The 20700-nt window shown below is 43.6% G+C and overlaps 1 protein-coding gene across 7 annotated transcripts in view; it reads right to left on the bottom strand.

Moving 5' to 3' along the window:
• The window catches only part of MYH10 (myosin heavy chain 10), a 134233-nt gene that overhangs the window by 78213 nt on the left and 35320 nt on the right, over window positions 1–20700 (bottom strand). For 5 of the 7 annotated variants that reach the window (XM_067717129.1, XM_067717130.1, XM_067717134.1 and 2 more), the window contains exons 5-6: window positions 5974–6076; window positions 5334–5363 (exon numbers count right to left, since the gene is read on the bottom strand). In XM_067717129.1, coding sequence (XP_067573230.1) covers window positions 5334–5363; window positions 5974–6076 — 133 coding nt within the window. The remainder of the gene's footprint in view (window positions 1–5333; window positions 5364–5973; window positions 6077–20700) is intronic. The other 2 variants (XM_067717131.1, XM_067717135.1) reach the window with 1 other exon arrangement.

The following is a 20700-nucleotide window of genomic DNA, read 5'->3' as shown; positions in this document are numbered from 1 at the left end:
TACTGAACTTGGTATAATGGTCATTACTTATATGCAAATTAAGCCATAAAACAGATTTTACAAACAAAATACGTTAAGTGTATATATGCTTTAATCATGAAACACAACAGAAGGCTGTATGGGGAAGCATGAGGCATTTCTGTATCCCTGGAGTGTAATTTCAGAATTACACTGTAGGACTTAAATAAATCTGCTCTTTCCAAACACAAATCTTACCCCTGTATTTTAAAATACCCACAGTATACTAGACCTCAAGAAAAGATAAAAACTGCTAGCTACTGTGATGCTCTAAGCAAAAACAGAGTACAAGGAAGCTCACATAAGATTTTAAAATTAATGGCCACCTGCCCTGTGACGTATTACACTACCATCGACTCCAAAATCGGGAACAGACCTATGCCCCACGTGCAGTCTCGGCATCTGAGCCAGGTGTGGTTCACTCCACTGAAAGGGCAGGAAGTGTTCCTGAAGCACGTGACACAGCAAGGCGCTGCAGTGTTACACGTCTACTCCGGAGCATTTATGTGGACTGTCCCATTGTCTGCATTATTTTCCCAGGTTTTATCTATAGTCTACTATTGTGTTCAACTGAAACCAGCAAGGAACCAGTCCTGCCATGTGAATGTCACGACGTGGCATCAACTCACATTCCTGGCTTTAGATAATATGCTCCCTGTATGGGGGATCGGCCCGTTCATGGACTTCAAGACACCAGACTACTTCTGATGTAAATTCTTCTAAACACTACATGCTATCAAGTTTCTTAAACATGGTGTCCTGAACCAAGTTAATGGCTGACAGTCATCACTGCGAATAGCAGCCATTATGCTGTGACGCAGAAGCACAGCCTCCCCTGGAGGTTAGCGGCCACGGCCATCACTGCGCCTGTGCTAGCATCTCACAAAGCTCTCGGTGCACTGGCACCGCAGTAATGATTTGGGCTCTAGAATCCCTTAACCTCACTCAATCTGTGTGATCAGGGCGTAGAACCTGTCAGAAAAACCCGGACTTGATAAGTGGGGCACTGCCTTTACCTGACTCTCCTACGGTTAGATCAAGGAGTCAGAATACAGATGCCTTAAAATTACACACTATCCTACCACATCATAATAAAAATACTTTCAATAGTAATCTACCTTTAAAATATTTTCCTAACTTGGAGGTAGAACAAATATTACATACCTCATTTTAATATTCCCTAGACATGGCTTCAAGAACTCTGGGTCAAGTTCATAGATTCTTTTCTCCTTTGCGTGTGTATGCGCGCACGTGTGTACATGCACGTGTGTGCATGTGATCCACTGATACTGGTTCCATTCTTTCTCCTCTTGGCTTAAAGGCACCGGCTGTATACCCTACGTGAGGTTAGTCAGTATGATGCTCTGTGAATATGATGCTCTGTGAATGTTTGCTGAATGGATGGGTAATCAGCGGTCCGAAGACATTCTAGTAGTATTTGGGGAGGGGATGGTGGTGAGCCAGAGGTGGAAGTAAGATTTGGGTTAAGGGTCCTCGTAATCACTGTCATAACCACAGGCCTGGGTCCCTGCTTTGGAGGCCACAACATTAACAGGAATGTGGTGGTACTTCTCTTCCGATGGATTTTTGACATCACTGAGACCATGTAAAGATCTCAAAAACTCATAAATGAATCACAAAGAGCTTGACACACAGCTAATATCATAAAACACGCAAAAATGATCTTTAAGAAATTACCACGAAAATTTGACCATTTCTGCCTCGAATAATTTCACATTTAGATAAACAGGGCTAACAGCTCTCAACCAAATTATGAAGCCATTTACAAACCATCAGGGGACAGTGACTAAGTGCTAACCTCTCTGCTGGGACTCGGATGGGCAATGTCCCTTTTCTATTCTATATAGTAATGAGAAATGTCACTTGCGAATGTGGGGAAAAGAAATCAGCATTAGCTATTTAAATTATTTTTAAAGTTCTAAGTATTTAGAATGATACGATGCTTTAAAGGTTTACCAATCGTGATGAAAACTATACCCTTGTGTTTATTACACATGTATTATATACACTTGCTATATGATAGATATAGGATGAGTTTTAAATTGGTTAAAAAAAATTATATATATACATACACCTCTTTCAAAACTCCAGTTCAGCCAGCAAGGGGACTCGGGCTGGACTCTTGCTGCACCTTGTAGGCCTGATGGGCAAAGCTGCAGGCGTCCCACTGACCGCAGAGTACGGTTGGAAGCTGGCGGCAGCAGTCAATCGCCATGTTTAGAACCAGACTCTCATCTCGAGTGGCAGGCTCTAATTTCTGTGCTTGTTACCTGCTATCTATCACCTTTTTGTCTTAGTTCAAGGCAGTTTAGACCAGTAGATAAGAGTCATCCGGAAGCTGCCATCTAGAGGTGGATGACTCAGGAGTCAGTGGGCAGGTGGGCTGGCTTGAAGGGGTCATTCCCAGGGGATGGTCCAGTCTAAGAAATTAGTCGTCCTCAAACCTACTCTGAAATTGTACCACGTCCAGCCTTTGGAGTGGCCCTGAACACTGTGCCAGACATCGAGGGTCTGTAACAGTGACCTACGATGAGGGAATATGGGCACTGGAGCTGTACTTGCTGTTGGCTGGGGCATTAAGCCAAACGAGGACTCATTTTGTTATGGTAAGTAAAAGTTGAGAGGTAAATGGTTTACTTCTTAAATACTGTGACCTTAATTTTGAAAATTTATTTCTTACATTTGTTCCTATTTCTATAATGAAGTTATAAGGTAAACATAAAAAAATCGGTCACTTCACACTGCTAGGATGGCCTTAATAAAAAGACAATGACAAGTGTTGCCCAGGATATGGAGAAACTGGCCCCCTCAAACACTGCGGGGAATGTAAAGTGGTGCAGCCTCTGTGGAAAAGTTGGGCAGCTCCTCAAAATGTTAAACAGAAAATTACCACAATCCAGCAATTCCACTCCTAGGTATCCACCCAAGAGAACTGAAAATGTATGGCTACATGAAAACTTATATATTGCAGCATCATTCATATTGGTGCCAAAGTGGAAACAATCCAAATGGCCATCAACTGGTGAAGGGATAAACAGAACGTGACAAATTTAATAGAACAGGTTATTATTTGGCCACAGAAAGGAATGCAGCACCTACACAAGCTCCAGCATGGATGAACCTTGAAAACATTATGCACAGTGAGAACCACATATTATATGATTCCGTTCATATAAAATACCCCGAATAGGCAGATTCAGAGAGACAGGAAGTAGATGAGGGATTTCCAGGGGCTGGGGGAACATGGAAGGTGATTCCTAATAGGTATACGGTTTCTTTTTGGGGTGATGAAAATGTTCTAAAATTGATTGTAGTGATAATTGCATAACTCTGGGAATACACTGAAAAAAAAAAAAAAACACTGACCTGTACACTTTAAAGGAGTGAATTTTATGGGACACGAATTTAAATCTTAATAGAGTTATTTAAAAAAAGAATGAGCAAAGAGACAAAGGCTCACAAAATCAGGAGCCTACAAATGCCTTCCACTTTGTTTTTACAATTTATACTGCTGTTTAGTGATAAAATGCTAGCAACTGACACAAACTGTTCCTGGGAATCTGAGTTTTGCCAATAAAGTTCAACATAAATTTGGAAACCAGTGATATTAAACCAAGAGAAACACTGCCTTTGCAAAGTATAACCATTACTTTACGGTAGTCATCCTCAAAATGGGGCGAGGAAGGCATGCCTGCGGGCGCCCGGGAAGGGCAGGGGGTGTGGGGAGAGAAGTAAGTTCTCGACTCAACCCTCCCCAGGGCGTGAGCAGTCCCTATGCTCAGGAGTATCTCATATTCCTCAGGTGCGCTGGGGAAGAAAAAGTAATTGAGAACCAGCAGTCTTCTCATGTTTCTAAAAAGATGGCACAGCTACTTCTTGACTAGCTTTAACATAACCTTGGGGAAGGCAGCATGGAAGGTTCTGCGCAGAGTGCGAACATGCAACAAGACATGCAAATCGGTAATGACAGTGCAGCACGGCCCACAGAAGCTGTCGCCTCGCCTTCTTGGAGGATACCTGCTTACGGGGGTTCATTTGACTCAAAGTAAAATCTAGGGGTAGGCATGCTACTCACACACCACAGGGATCCGCTCTGTAGTTTTAAGATGACATCGAAACAAAATGTTAACAATGATGATTTATGTAATCCACAGAGGATTTGGAAAAACGAAATCTGTACGTTAACTATTTAACACTATTTTGCTAGTGATCTAAGTACATATTAAAGGGTCATTTAGCATGTACTCTAAAACACAAAGAAAAGCTGGTTGCTGGTCTAGAGATTCCTTCTTTAACTGGCAAAGAAGCCTTTAAATATCATACAGGATAATGATTATTTCATTCATCCTCCCAATGCATTATCACTGGTCTGGTCTACAGCTAAAAGCAAAAGGACATCCTGGGCCTTCATAGGTATAGTACAGCTTTAGTGTCTGAGAATTTCTTAAGAATTCTAAAAAAGATATCTGAAAATCTCAGTATCTGGGACTATTCCTTTAGATGTTTCTGATCGTTTATGTTAAGAGATTGTTTTCATAACACTATCGTTTCTTGCTTTATGCTAGCTTTGCACCACTATGCTTGTGGAAGACACACCAGAACCGTTCCAGTGCGAGGGAATGGGCTGTCCAAGTACAGACGCCCCATTCTATCCAAGGCATCTGGCTCAGCTCCGCCCTCCCTCTCTTGCCAAGTAGCAGGAAATGCTCCGGTCCATGGTTTGTTCACTGCTATGCTCTGCGGAGCTAAAAGGCGGGCATCTGATAATTAGGGAGAATAACATTCCTCTGCTACTTGCCCTGGATAAAGAAAATCCTAAATTTATGTATTAAATACAACGAGGCTTTGGGGTTAAAACACTTACCAGGCCCTACAAGGTTAACAGATCAGAAATTGTTTAAGTTGCAACTTTTCGAGCTGCAGCCCCCAACTCAAACTTTAACGTGTGGCACAAAGTTAGGTTTCCACCTGCTTAGGGAGTATTAAAGTAATTCCACCTGGTAGTTGACACATGAAACCCTAAGTTTACAGGCTTCCTAAACATATGATTCAATGTCATGATGAAAGGGTAAATAAATATTAAAATTCCTCTAGAAAACAAAGGTAAAGCAAAAGGGCATGCTGCTTCTCAGGAAAGAATAAGCCTCAAAGCAACACAATTTCAAAACTCAATATTTTGTTCATAGGAGACGTTGCTCAGAACTAATGGTATTTGTTTCTAGCAGAGATTCAATCCAAAGACAGAAATTAGTGCAAACACTCATGACTTAAGAAGCATAAAGAAAAGCACTTGCCTGGTGTTTCACTGGTTTAGGTGATTCCTGCTGCTCGTTACAAACAGATAAATGCAAACGTTAGCGAGTTTGGGTCTTTTCCTAGCGGTAAAGCCACATCCAAAGCACAAAGTCAATGTGCGGTTTAGAACCGTGAAAGCTGGTACGCCTGGCATCTCTCAGGGAGTGTTAACTACTACTTCTCATACCTACAGATTAAGGATAACTGACGTTTACATTCTCACCCCTTTTCTATCATCAATTATCCCCAAATTTCTATCCTCCCCTCAGGCTGCTGTGGGTGGTAGCTCTGTAGGTTCAGGAAGAAGCGCTGAAAATATCTGAGGATCAAATCTTTTGGTGGAAACGAAGAAGCCTTCCTAAGCACTGCTCATCCATGTTTAACAATCCCCACCACAGCTTTGTAAGAAATTAGGCTTCGAGTTACAACCGTAATTCCAGTTTGCCCTGGTGGAATTGCTAGTTACTAACAATTTCCTGATGCCCTAGCTCCCTCCTTGCTGCGTGGGGAGTGGCGGAGACAAGGGACCTGTCAATTACAGCAGCACACTGAGGACGCTTGCTTCCTGATTCTTGTTTCTGAAATTACAGAAGAATAAATCTAAGGGTTTGAAAAAACAACAGCAGAACAAACACTTACAGGAATATTATGGTCCTTTCGTCCTTTGTGTGAAGAAGCGACATGAGCAAGGTACTGAATGACTTTCTTAGTATTTTCTGTCTTCCCGGCACCCGATTCACCCCTGGAAGAAATATTAACACAGGCTGCTTTACGGAAAGCACAGCACACACATTCCCAAACTATAATCGACAAAATTAAACTGAGTTGGAACAAGAATTAGTAGAAAGTAAAAAGAGAATAAGTAGGGAAGAAGAAGGAAAAAAAAACTACCACCAATAGTTGGAAAATTATTATTTTTAAATGGCATAAATTAACCCAAATATTGTTTTGGTAGATGCCGGTAAGGGGACAGAGGAAAATGTTCACAACGATTTTTTTTTTTCCCTTGGAACTGGGGGCTCCTCCAGAGAAGGGAAGTTTATTAGAATGTTTGTGAAGCAATGCCTCAGCACCAGAAACATATCCAGCACTGGAAACAGAATTCCTAAAACAGTTAAGTTAAGGCAATTTAATCTGAAGGAGCTGAATGAACTCTGGGATGTCCGCGGATTACTGACAGCATCTTCAAGGCCACTAGACGCCCTCTTGGCTCATCCCTCAGACCAGGTTGACGGTGGTTCTCTCCCCTAGACCCACAGAGCACCTTGTACACACCTCATACACACATCTTCACAGTGATCACCAGCCTCACCCGAGGTAAGGAAAAGGCCCCATGCGTTTGCTGATTTGTATGTTTGTGTAGTTTCTTTTTTTTTTTTTTTTTTTTTTTTTTTGCGGTATGCGGGCCTCTCACTGTTGTGGCCTCTCCCGTTGCGGAGCACAGGCTCCGGACGCGCAGGCTCAGCGGCCATGGCTCACGGGCACAGCCGGAGCCGCATGTGGGATCCTCCCGGACTGGGACACGAACCCGTGTCCCCTGCATCGGCAGGCGGACTCTCAACCACTGCGCCACCAGGGAAGCCCTGTGTAGTTTCTTTTTAATCCACGTAACCTTGTGCAGTGTTGACACACAGCCAGGATGTAATTTGTAGAGAAAATGAAGGAATACTACGAATTTTGTTATGAACCGGGACAAATGCTATCCCTTCCTATGTTTTCTATTTTCAAACGAGGCTGGCACATTTCAAAGGTTGCTTTTTATTTCTACTCAGTACTAAGCTTGAAATTCAGGCAAGCTGCTAGCATACAGTGTGATCCTTGAATTATGGCCTCTCTGATCAAATACCTGAGGTTCCCCAAGGCCCTGGCAAAGCAAACCTACCTGGACAACGAATAAAATCTCAATTTGGAGTAAAATAAAAAACTGTAATATATAATTAAATTAATTTTCTAAAAATCAACAACAAAAACACCCCAGGAACTCAAAAATGTTATTATACACACGGCCAACTAGTGATCCTCTACGCCTCTTTTATTTAAGGCTTAAAAATCTATTTTTTCGAACTCTGACCCTTTCTTGAAATTGTACTTGGAATTGTACTATCTGAACTGTCCCCAACATGAGTCCTTTAGGTTTCCTGGTTGCATTACCTCCCTAACTCTCTGCACCCAAACACCACCGAGGTGTTGGGCAAAAGGGTCCTATTGATCACTTAGTTGTATGGCTTTGAGTAAGGAAATTAACTTCTCTGGAAATGGACATCATCATTGGTAAAATGTAGGAATAGGATTAGACCCTTTCCCGCTCCAAGATTTGATGATTCTAGATACAACCCACTTACTGGTGTCTAAGAATATTTTACATATTAAGCTTATTAACCACCATCTACTGTTGTATTAACAACTGTCCCCTTCTTTGTTTTGCCATCTAAGTCTACTCTTAGGTACTCCAATCCACCAAACCTTCTATTAAGGTTTCTGCCTGCTATTCAGGCTTAGAAAGGCCTTTCCTGCACTAACATTATATCCATCTATATTTTCATTTCTATATCATCTATATTATTAAAACCATCTATATTTTCTTCCAAGACTTTGATGGTTTCACCTTTTACAACTAAGTCTTTAAGTAATTTGAAAGAAAAAAAACGTATGGCCTGAGGTCAAGATTGAATCTCATTTTCCCCTCAAATGATTCAGTCCACATCCCAACATCAATGGTTGACCAAGACACTGATTACCCAGCGATCTGAAATGTTATCTTTACCCTACACTTATGACTTATTCCAAAGCCAGTACCACACTGCAGTAGTTTGGAAGTATGACTAACCAGAGCACCCATCACTGTCTTTAAAAAATAAATCAAGTAGTCTCTGAGGTTAATTTTTTTCAGATAAACTTCAAATAATTTTGTTCTGCTATATCCCTCTCCCATCTCCTCCCGCCCGCCACCCCCATAAAAATAGTCAGACAAAATTTTGAGTTAAATAATACACCTGCTATTTTTAAGAGAAATGATGGCTTCATCTCTGTCTCAGTTAAATTCTGTATTTCTCTAGGTTCAAAACAGGCAAGGACCATGTTTGTCTTATTCACCTTTTAAGTCACAGTGCCTAGCATAGCAGGTACTTGCTGAAATCTGTTAAATAAATGAATATACGTCCTACACAAATTTATTTCTAAGCTCTATTTGATAATTTTTTGTTCCTGTTATTAATTTCACCACCATTACATTTTCTACCTGGCTACCGTTGGTACATAGATAATGATCTTCGTTCATTCATTTATTCAACACATATTTGCAAATCATCTTCTATGTGTCAGGCATCCTTTTAAGTGCTAGATAGAGCTGTGGACAGGGTCCTTGTGCAGCTCAAGATCAGCAGAGACTTAAAGTAAACAAGAAAAACAAATGGGATAATTACATGTGAGGGAGGCGACGAAGGGAACAAGGAGGCGGCTGAAAGGGAAAAGGCAGAAAAGCAAAGGACAACTCCCTGGAGATACCATGGCGGGAAGGAGCCTCCTGAAAGGTGAGCAGGACCAGGCAAGAGAGGGCCTGGGGCAGAGCATCCAGGGGGATGGGAAGACAAATGCAAAGGCCTCAAAACAGAAAAAAGCTCGGTATAGGGCTTCCCTGGTGGCGCAGTGGTTGGGAGTCCGCCTGCCGGTGCAGGGGACGCAGGTTCGTGCCCCGGTCCAGGAAGATCCCACATGCCGCGGAGCGGCTGGGCCCGTGAGCCATGGCCGCTGAGCCTGCGCGTCGGGAGCCTGTTGCTCTGCAACGGGAGGGGCCACAGCGGTGAGAGGCCCGCTAACTGGTGGCCGGAGTGCAGGATTTAGATAAATAACTAGCAAGACAGACAGTGGCAGTACCTCCTGCCGAGGTGGGAAGGGGTGGATGTGATGTACCCTGGAGCCATGGGAAAGAATCTGGATTTTATTCATGTGTCATTTGGTAAGAGCTATGATGTCGGTTTTCTTTGTTTTGTTCTTAACTTTATTCAAAATGCCTAGTGTTTCAAGCTAAGCATGATGTTGGCTGTTGGTTTCAAACATTTTTCATTACATCAAGAAATGAGCCTCATAGAGCCTGGGGATGACTTGTCTTGGAAACAGCTGTGATCGGTACTCGTCAGCTTGGTTCGCCTCTGAGGTTTCTCAGCTAACCCCTCTCAACTGGACATGCTTCAGTGTGTCCTGGAAGCATTTTTTGCCCCCATCTGTCACACTTACTTGGCTGTACTTGACAACCACCTATGAACTCTGCTACATTTTCCATATTTCAGGTCTAAGGTACCTCTGGCTAATAGAAAATATGGCTTCAAAGACAGATGTATTCCAATACCTTACGGCTGAGGTCCCAAGAGGCGAGACAGCTTTATACTCTCGCCTCAAAATGGGGATAATAGCTTCTGACACGTAAGGTTATTGTGAAGGAAAAAAATATAGTCCATCTAAAGCTTATAATTAGTAGTCAGTAAACATTACCCATTATTGTCCACTCAGCTGTTCACCCACCACATAGGAGGGAATCTGAATTACTAAACTCTCTATAGTGTTAGTAAAGTGGTTAAGAAGTGGGCCATGGTGTCCTGGTGACCTACTTAGATTCAAATCCCATCTACCACTTCCTAGCTTATGGGGCTTTGGGCAAGTTACTGGGCTCTCTGAGCCTCAGTTTATACTCCTTTAAAATGAGATCCCGTTACTTCAAAGGACTGAGATAATGCATGTAAACAGCACAGCATGGCACCCAGCCAGAAGTTTCTCCATAAATGTCAGTAGTGGTAACAACTATGACAATGGTCAACAGTGATGATAAAGAAATTGACAGAAGTAAAAAGGTGATAACCTCTGATTTGACTATGAAAGACGGGGCAAGATCAAAGGAATATAATTCTTAGAAAAGTTTTTTTTAAGGGGAAATGGCACATCTGTCCCAGATGGAAAAGGGGGAAATAAAGCAGCTTGAACAAAAGTAAATGGGCAGAGCTCCCCTGGGGGCGCAGTGGTTAAGAATCCGCCTGCCAATGCAGGGGACACGGGTTCGATCCCTGGTCCAGGAACATCCCACAGGCTGCGGAGCAACTAAGCCCGTGCACCACAACGACCAAAGCCCACGCACCTAGAGCCCGTGCTCTGCAACAAGAGAAGCCACGGCAATGAGAAGCCCGCGCGCCGCAACGAAGAGTAGCGCCTGCTCACTGCAACTAGAGAAAGCCCCCGCGCAGCAACGAAGACCCAACACAGCCAAAAATAAATAAATATATTTTTTTAAAAAAGTAAACGGTCAACGGAACCACAAAGAAAGCTCAGCAGACTCCTCTTGAAGAAAATTAGGAGAATCCTCAAAGGTAACAACAGGCCAAGCCCTCAAAGAGTGAAGAAGACAAAGGGAATCTGACCTCATTTCCACCAACGAGACAAGATCTACCAATGCAGTAGTTCTATACTGTAAAGGACTGCTTGTTTCATTGCTGGTCTCTGGGGCACAAGTGCAAGGTTAACGGGAGAACAGAGCAAGCAGCCTGCTGGGTGGGGTGCCCTGTGGTCTGTTGCAGCACATACAGGATGTAAAAGATCAGGAGTTTCTAACCTGAAGGGGTTTGTGTTTTCTAGAGAGATCTGTGGCTTTCACTGGCTTCTCAAAGCAATGTGCGATCCAAACAATAACATAAAAAACCACAGTGGTGAGAAGCACTGATGCAGACGGTTAATGCATGATCAGTTCCGAGATCTTTCTCTGAATCCCTTCTGGACTGTGGGTATTTCCCCAAAGAGAACCCTCCTTTCCCAGATCTTAATTGGTTTTTATTCTCTCTGGATATTTGGAACAGCAAATTCAGTCTAGCTTCAAAAACACTCTTTGCCTGAAGTTCTTGCTTTAGATAACCTCAATTAGAAGAATACATATTTTACATAAACATATAAATATACATACATACATACATATATATATATATATATAGCATTACTCAGTGACTTCCTACAGTTTCAAAACTCCGTTCTATTAGAAAGCAGCTTACTAGGAAGATGGAGATAGACTTGGGTTCAAGTCTTCTATTAAACACTAATACCAGCTAGTGTCAGCCGTGGTATGTGAATGGAGATAACAGGTATTGCAAAGATCCATGGAGATAACATTTGCAAAGATGTTCGTTCCTTTTTCTGCAACATTTGCCTGGAACATTTTAGACTTCTATTTACAAGTTGATTTGCATACTCGTTCCCCATAATATAGCTATCACTGAGATGCAGCCACAAGGATCTAAAACCCCCCACGTTTTAAGACTTGAGGACACATAAAGCAAAGAGTCATTAGAAAAGCAAACTGAGGTCTAGAGAAGCTCACTGTCTGACCTAGGGTCATGGTAGAGCTGGGACAAACCCAAAACAACAAAACAAAAAAACCTATCCAACAACACAATGGTTTTTTAACTACAACACACTTTTTGTTGCCTTCACTATTTTTTTTAAGACTATTTTTTTTAGAGCAATTTTAGGTTTACAGCACGATCGAGAGGAAGGTAGAGAGTTCCCTTGTAACCCCTGCACCCCCGCACACAGCCTCCTCTGTGATCAACATCAGTCACCAGAGTGGTACATTTTCTTACGTAGGATGAGCCCTAAGTTCATAGTTTACATTAGGGTTCACCCTGGGTGTTCTGTGGGGTCTGGACAAGTGTATAATGCCTTGTATCTACTATTACAGTATCACACAGAATATTTTCACTTCCCTAAAAGTCCTCTGTGCTCTGCCTATTCAACTCCCCTCCGCCCCCCACTCCCCTGGCAACCACCGATCTATTGATGCTTACTATCTTCATGGTTTTGCCTTTTCCAGAATGTCATCTAGCTGGACTCATACGGTATGTAGCCTTCTCAGATTGGCTTCTTTCACTTAGTGATGTGCACTTAGGGCTCCTCCATGTCTTTTCATAGCTTAATAGCTCATTTCTTTTTAGCACTGAATAATACTCCGTTGTCTGGATGTACCACAGTTTATTTATCCATTTACCTACTGAAGGACATCCTGGTTGCTGCCGAGTTTTGACAATTATGAACAAAGCTGCTATAAACTTTCAAGTGCAGGTTTTGGTGTAGATATAAGTTTTTAATCCTTTGGGAAAATACCAAGTTGTCCGATTGCTGGATCGTATCGTAAGAGTACGTTTAGTTTTGTAAGAAACCGCCAACCTGTCTTCAAAAGTGGCTGCGCCATTCTGCATTCCCACCAGCAGCTAGTGAGGGTTCCTGTTGCTTCACATCTTCAGCAGCATTCGATGCTGACAGTGTTCCAGATTGTGGCCAGTCTAGCAGGTGTGTAGTGGTGACATGATGTGGAACATCTTTTCAGGTGCTCCTTTGCCATCTGTGTATCTTCTTTGGTGTCTGCTAAGGTCTTTGGACCATTTTTTAATGGGGTTGTTTTCCTACAGTTGAGTCTTTTAGGAGTTCTCTGCATATTTTGGATAACAGTCCTTCATCAGTCGTGTCTGTGGCTTATCTTCTTGATCTCCTGACATTGTCTTTTGCAGAGCAGAAGTTTTTAATTTTAATGAAGTCTAGCTTATCAATTATTTCTTTCATAGATGTCTTTGGGTTTGTACCAAAAAAGGCATTACCACACCCAAGGTCATCTGGGTTTTCTCTTATGTTATCTTCTAGAAGTTTTATGGTTTTTCATTTTACACTTAGGTCTCTGATCCATTTTGAGTTCATTTTTGTGAAGGGTATAAAATCTGTGTCTAGATTCTTTTTTTTCTTTTTGCATGAGGATGTCCACTTGTTCCAGCACCGTTTGTTAAAGAGACAATCTTTGCTCCATTGTATTGCCTTTGATCCTTTGTCAAGATCAGATGACTACATTTATGGGGTCTATTTCAAGGTTGCCTTAGCTATTTAATCAATTCTATCGATTTGGGCAACTTAAAACTTTTCAGGTATGTTACTTATAGCAAGAATCAACTAACTGTTTGAAATCCAGGATGGCTTATCATTACCACTTAATGTAATATTTGTATAGGACATAAAATTCCTTAACAACAACAAAAAAATCTACTGTCACATCCTGATAGAAGACTGATATGAAGCAACCATTGTTTTATAATACAATTGTTACATTATATACAAACACACTTAAAAGGAGAAAAACTAGAGTTAACCAGCAGTTAGAGTCATAAAATGTAAGCAGAGTATTCTTTAAAAGGGGGCTTAGAGAACAGAGTAACTTCTTCACCAAGGGTGACTGTGAATTTTAATTATAATGAGAAGGGAAGTCAACATAAGGATTACACTCTTAACAGGATTTCACTTCCAATTACATTGGGTGCTCTCCCATGATCAAGGAAGTCCTTGCCGGGATACTAGAATAAAGGATCCAAGCCACCTGCTTGGTCATAAGTGGGAGAGCTCACACTGCCTGGCCTGAGTCTGCAGAAGTAAAGGCTAGTTGGGGAGCTGTACGCAGATGAGGCCAGAGGGTAATTTACAAGTTCATCCTTTTGGGGGAAAAGTAAATTAGAGAGTAAATGACTAAAAAAGTAGAGCTTAAACAGGAGCTGTCAAACTACTTAAGTACTGGTTTTTTTAAAAAATGGTGCTTCCAAATGTATTTTCTCTTTGTGATACCTTTGCAAACATAGGTACTTAATATAAAATAACTACTAAATAAAACTGACTAGTTATTCTCATACAGAAATCTTAATTAGCTCAGCTGTGTACTAAACTTAAGAAGACCTGGGCTCCCCTGGTGGTGCAGTGGTTGAGAGTCCGCCTGCCGATGCAGGGGACACGGGTTCGTGCCCCGGTCCGGGAAGATCCCACATGCTGCGGAGCGGCTGGGCCCGTGAGCCATGGCCGCTGAGCCTGCGCGTCTGGAGCCTGTGCTCCGCAACGGGAGAGGCCACACAGTGAGAGGCCCGTGTACCGCGGGGGGGGGGGAAGAAGACCCAGGTTACATACTCCTAGAGTTCTTTATTTGGTGGATCCTCAAAGGCACCAGGGAACATATCATATTTTCTTAAGTCTGGGATACCTTGTTTAACATTTTCATATTTCTCAAGTCACAATGTAGCTTGTAATAGATATAAGCATGAAAAGCTATTTGTGATTAAATATCATAACCGGTAGATTATTATAGAATTACTAAGAATTAAAATATGGTGAGGCTAAAAGAAGTGAGGGTAGGAATTGGCTGGATACAGGAGGAAACTTTCTGGGGTGATCATAAAGGCAATGTTCTCTACCTTGATAGGGGTTTATGTTACACAAATAACTCAGCACTTATATACTTCAGATCTGTGCATTTCATTATATGTAAATTTTATCTCAAAAGATAAAGATGTAAATATTGGACTTTAGTTAACGTTATGTATGAAGTATTTAGGGGGGAGTGTGCTGACGTTTACAAATGCATCAGATGAAGGGATTAACAGCCCATCAAAGTGGTTTTCAGTTTAAACTGAAAACTATCTAAACAATCAGCGGCCACGGAAAGGAATGCCATCTCACCTTAAGCAGAGCCTCCTGAAAATACAGCTGCCACGGGACCCCCATCCCAGGGAGTTTCCAGATTGGGAGAAGAAGTCTGACCCTTAGCACCAGGAAGTGCAAATTCAGCTGTCCACTGGCATCATAAAGCCTGATAGAACCCTCCATACTTTCCCCCAGAAGGCCTAAGCCTCCTACAGCACTCCTCCTTTTATTAAATTTAGTATTTAAGCCTTTTATTTCTGGTTTTCAGCAAGTTACTCATCACTGAGCACTCCCACACGCATGCGCGAATACACCCTCGTCTTTCCTCGTGTTTGTCTGTTGTCAATTTGCAGACACCCAACAACAGGACCCAAGCTGGAAGTTTTCCTCCCAACACAAACAATAAAATGGATTGATAGATGGATAGAGCAATGAACAGATCAATATATAATAAAGCGGAGGCTTCCCTGGTGGCGCAGTGGGTGAGAGTCCGCCTGCCGATGCAGGGGACACGGGTTCGTGCCCCGGTCCGGGAGGATCCCACATGCCACGGAGCGGCTGGGCCCGTGAGCCATGGCCGCTGAGCCTGCGCGTCCGGAGCCCGTGCTCCGCAACGGGAGAGGCCACAACAGTGAGAGGCCCACGTACCGCAAAAAAAAAAAAAAAATATATATATATATATAAAATAAAGCAAGTATAGTAAAATATTAATGGTAGAATCTAGGTGGTAGATATACCACCTGGCATGCAAAATCCTGACTGCAAAATTCTTTCAACTTTGCTTCACGTTTGAAAATATTTATAATAAAATGTTCAGAAAATTCAATTTTAAAAAACGAAAGAAAGGAAAACAAACATGGTACTTGATGACTGCTACTTTGTGTCCACAGAGAGATAACCAGCTGCTAGACTTACCTCATAAATCCAAGCCTGTCCATGGATGCAAATGTCAGTCTAAAATGACAGTGACCATCTAATTGCATGCCTGTAATGGGCACTTTTGGTGACATGAGTAAATCAGTGCCCACTAACCTTTGGTTCTGTCACAACAGCAGTCATCCCCTCCCCCAAGAGTTTCCTGCTTCCAGACATTCCAAACAGTCCTTAACCGAAATGGTCACCCAAGCTCCCAAACCACCCAGAGAGGAGAGGTCCATGCCCTGCACCTGGTCCCCTGCGTATTGCATGCGGGCTCACGGCTACTGTGACACTGCAGACAGGCGGCACACAAGTTCTATTCCTCTCTCGCTCCTGAGCAGAAGGTAGCTCACTTATGACGCTCATTTCACAGAGCTTCAGTGCCTAGATTCTTGTGGCGACTTTATATTAACCGGTACTGTATAAGAAAGAATTGCTGGTGCTTGTTCCTGATTCCTGGGAGGGAGCCTCTAAGTACCTGGAATGTCTTTGTTATTCATGGTGGGCAGTTCAACAGCTCCAGGATGCGGGCTGGCCAAGCTGAGATTTGGGCTTTAAAGAGGTTTGGGCTTTAAACCATGTGACATGAGCCTCACCTCTTGGGAGTGGATACTGATTCAATCAATCACGCCTACGTAATGAAGCCCAATAAAAACTCTGGACTTTGAAGCTTAGATAAGCTTCTTGGTTGATAATACACACTGATGCACTTGGAAGGGAAGTGACCAGAGTATATGGCAGCTGTGCCTTTGGGAATCCCCAGACCTCAGCCTCTGTGTCTCTTCTTTTGCCTGCCTCTGACTTGTCATTCTAGCAAAGTATCGAATCTGAGCGGGTAGTGGCAACCCCCAAACGTGTAGCTATTTATTTAGTCAGAAGTACAGGCGGCCTGGGAACCCCAGAGCTTGTGGCTGGTGTCTGCCCAGCAGGCCCACGTAGAGCAGCATGCCCAGGAAGTCACGGTCAGAAGTGCTTTGAAACAGTTTTAAAAAGACATTTGCAGATCACGTTCTAAATAACTGACTTTGGGGAAGAATACAGCCAATGGAATTGAATAAATAAGTAAGTAAAGCAAAAAAGTGAACAGACTATTCTAGAATATAGAATTAAAATGAAGAGATGTAAGGAATGCAAAGCTGAGAGCCTGACAGGATTTAAAAGTTATTAGAAACATGTTGAGGACTGTTATAGAAATTCGAATATGGATTGTACATGAGATGACATCACTGAATCATCGTCAATCTTCTCCAGTGTGACAACGGTCTGTGGTTATGTGGGAATGCCTTGCTCTTAGGAAACGCCTGCTGTGTACCTAGGGGTAAAGTGTCGGAATGCTGCCAACTTGCAAATGGTTTAAAAAAAAAAAAAGTGCTGTGTGTGTACAAAGAGAACTGACATTTAAGATAAGGGTATACGGGCACTTTAAGTACCATTCTTTCAACTTTTCAGTAAAATTCAGGTTTTAATTTTTTTAAATAAAAACTTGGGGAAATGCATAAGCAAAGGTTAAAAAAAGGGAAAAAAATGAAGTAAAGAAAATGTAAAAATTAAAAAATCACTGAAGTAGGGAATGGGTATATGGGGGTCACCAACTGTTCTATTTTTGTATAGGTTTGAAGTTTCCAAATAAAATGCCTTTATAAAATGCTATCAGAAAGGTTTTACCCTTTGGAGACACATACAGTATTCACTAGTTTCTAAACTTCCTAATCTGTACTTAAGCCTGTTTCTTTGATTCCTACTTAATTAAGAGACTCATTCTTTTGTTTGCATTTTTATCCATTTCCTAAGTATGTTCAGTGTGCCAGGTTCTCAGGGGATAATTAAAAAGCAATGAAGGTAAGTCACAGTTTCTACCTTACTGTCTAGTTATAAAACAAGACCCACATGACCTAAATAGGTAATGAATTGCCATCTATAAAATAAAAAAAAAAAGGGTCTGATGAGGGGAAATCAGTGTGGGCTGCAACTGGCTGTATCGATGGGCATATTTCCTCCCTGGAGGGAGAAAGAGGCTAAAAGGCAAGGAAATCAGCCAGGATCCACAAGATGGGCCACATAGTAGGTGCTGGGCAGGGCTAGGACAAGACAGGAGAAATATGAAACGAGGTGACGACCAGAAATAGGGATATGAAAGAGAGCGGGGAGTCCAAACACAGGGCAAGATTTAAACCTTGAGTCTGGAAACACACAGCGTTGATGCTGGAAAGAAGGATATTGAGAGGATATTCCTACATCTTGTCTGTGTAGGAATAAAGGTTAATTTTTAGGCATGTTGAGTTTAAACTAGCATTTATTCCCTACTTAACACCCTGTGCTCCACGTAAGACCAAATTACGTGGAATTGCCTGACACCATTTCTCACCCGCTGTCCCCTATGCCTGAAGGTTCACTGATTCTTTAAGAAGTCCCGAGGGATTGTGACAAGGATGAGGGTCTAGAAACTCACCTGGCTGCATGGCTGCCCACCTGAGCTAGAAATCCCCTAGAAGCCAGTAAGGACCAGCCAAGGCTGCTGCCTCCCAAAGGCCCAGGTCCCCCCCCCCCCACCCCTTCCCCAATGCACCACGGCCCAGAGATGAGCTCTGCAGGGGAGCCTTGAGACTCACACCCCTGCCAGCCTTGTTCACTGCCTCAAATGTCCTTCCTCTGCTCTCATGTTGTGTTTTCTTTCTCCTGATCCCAAACCCCATTATTTCCTACTCCCGCCCCCCTCTTTTCCTCTGTACTCTCTGGGCCCCTCATTCCACAGTGTGCAAAGTCACCCATGTTCTCAGTGTCCTCACGGAACACTCCCTCCTCCGCTGGCCTTGCTCCACATCACACACCTGCACACGTACACGATCAGGAAGAAAGTCAGGGGCAACCTTCTCACTCTCCCTCATGTCGCTTCCAGACCCTCTTGTTATAAAGCCTCTACCCCTCGCCCCCGCCTCTCTGAGGTCACGTACAGCCATAACGGTTGTTCTGACACTTGGATTTTTGTCTAGTAAGATCATTAAAAACAAACAAAAACCTCCATTCCCATTTCAAAAAAGAAAGCACTTTTTATTCCAAAAAAAAAAAAAAAAAAGGGTCTTATCTTAGAATAAAGGACATTCCTCTAAGTGAAATAGTTTAGCCTTTTGAAGGGTTTACTGGAGGCCACCATCCTCACACTATCACTCGTGTGTGTGTGTGTGTGTGTGTGTGTGTGTGTGTGTGTGTTTGTGTGTGGTGTGGTCAAGCCTCTCCTCTCCTCATGTGAGTGACACACCCCCAACTCAGGCCGCTTGGCTCCTTGATACCTTCAAACCCGATGACCTTCAACCCCGATGACCTCCCGCTCCCGCTCTGCTTCAGCTGCCCACTCCTGTGGCCACACTGAGGTGCTCCCAGCTTATCACCTGCGGCCACACCACCCACTCTCCCTGCTCCTTCTGCCCGGTGTCCCCAGGGGGACCTGTCCTCTAGTTCTCTGACCCAACTCCTTCCTCCCTATCAATCCCCCCTCGTTTGCCCATATCCCAGGCAGGGTCCATCGTGACAGTTTCTCTGGCCAATGTCCTCAGTTCTCTCACTTACAAAAACCGTCCCAGCTTTGGTTGGATTGAATCTGGTTCCATTCCAACACCCTTGTGGTGGACGGTCCACAGCAACAGCCCCAGCTGTTTCACATCCTGCTGTACCTACCCCCTTGGCTAGCGTTTCACACACTGACCTTGGCCTTGGCCACACATCTGGCTTGGGAATGGGGCGGCAGCAAGTGTGCACAGCCCTTATGCACTGGAGCTCACTCTCCTGCTGCTCTTGGCACCTGTCACCATGTTAAAACCAGGGCTGGCCTGCTGGAGAATTAAAGGACCTACAACCAAGGCACCCCAGCCAGCCAGCCAGCAACTGCCCCCTTCCCCACCCCCCGTCCCAGGTGAGACAGTTCAGCCTGGCGCCGCTCAGCACAAAGGCCCAGCTGAGCCCAACCCAACGGCTAGGAAAACTGCTTCAAGTCATTAAGTGTTGGGGTGGTTTGTGGTTTAAGAAAAGCTAATTCAGCGGCTTCCCTGGTGGCAGTGGTTAAGAATCTGCCTGCCAATGCAGGGGACACGGGTTCGTGCCCTGGTCCAGGAAGATCCTACATGTCGCGGAGCAACTAAGGTCGTGCTCCACAACTACTGAGCCTGCGCTCTAGAGCTCGTGCTCCCCAACAAGAGAAGCCACCGCAATGAGAAGCCCGCGCACCGCAACGAAGAGTAGCCCCGGCTCGCCACAGCTAGAGAAAGCCCACGCGCAGCAACGAAGACCCAACGCAGCCAAAAATAAATAAAATAATTTTAAAAATAAATAAATTTATATTGATTTGTATAACTCAGAGGCTAAACAATGCTGGAAGAAAATTTACACAACAGGGAGACTAGTGTCAGCTGTTTCTGCTTCTCCCCTCCCCCATCCTATTAACACCAAAGTTTCTCTTCATGGGAAGGAGAGAAGCCACGAGATGGGAACTTTCTCAACTCCCAGCCTCCCCGTCACTCTAGAGGCCTCGCGTGCCCCCAGGTCCCGGCCCAACACCCACCCCGTGCCCTCCGCGCCCCTCAGCTCTCTCTGCCCTGCCCCTATCTCCCTCTACAGCATTTAACCTCCCCCACATTAAACACACCATCGAAAACAACAAAAGTCGATTTCTCACCACTAATCCACTGCTGCAATTTTCACTTTCTCAAGTCCTGTGGAAGTAGCAGGCCTACACTTGGCTTTTTGATTCCTTTTTAAACTTTTTCACACACACACACACACACCCCACCCCCGTCATTCCTCAACTGCCATCTGGCTTTGACCTCCCTCCCCACCCCCAGTGCACCTCAGTCGACCACCGCCAGCCTCCTGCTTTAGCGCTAAATCCCACGCCCGTGGTTCTGTATATTTCACTCAATCTCAAGGGCGTCTGACGTGCTGACCCATCCTGTGGCCCACGGCTTGGGCGTCTCACCCCCT

This window comes from Pseudorca crassidens, chromosome 19 (assembly GCF_039906515.1).
Source record: "Pseudorca crassidens isolate mPseCra1 chromosome 19, mPseCra1.hap1, whole genome shotgun sequence".
NCBI classification, from domain to species: domain Eukaryota; kingdom Metazoa; phylum Chordata; class Mammalia; order Artiodactyla; family Delphinidae; genus Pseudorca; species Pseudorca crassidens.
The sequence above is the reverse complement of the archived record's forward strand: the minus strand, read 5'-3'. Positions and strand labels throughout refer to the sequence as shown.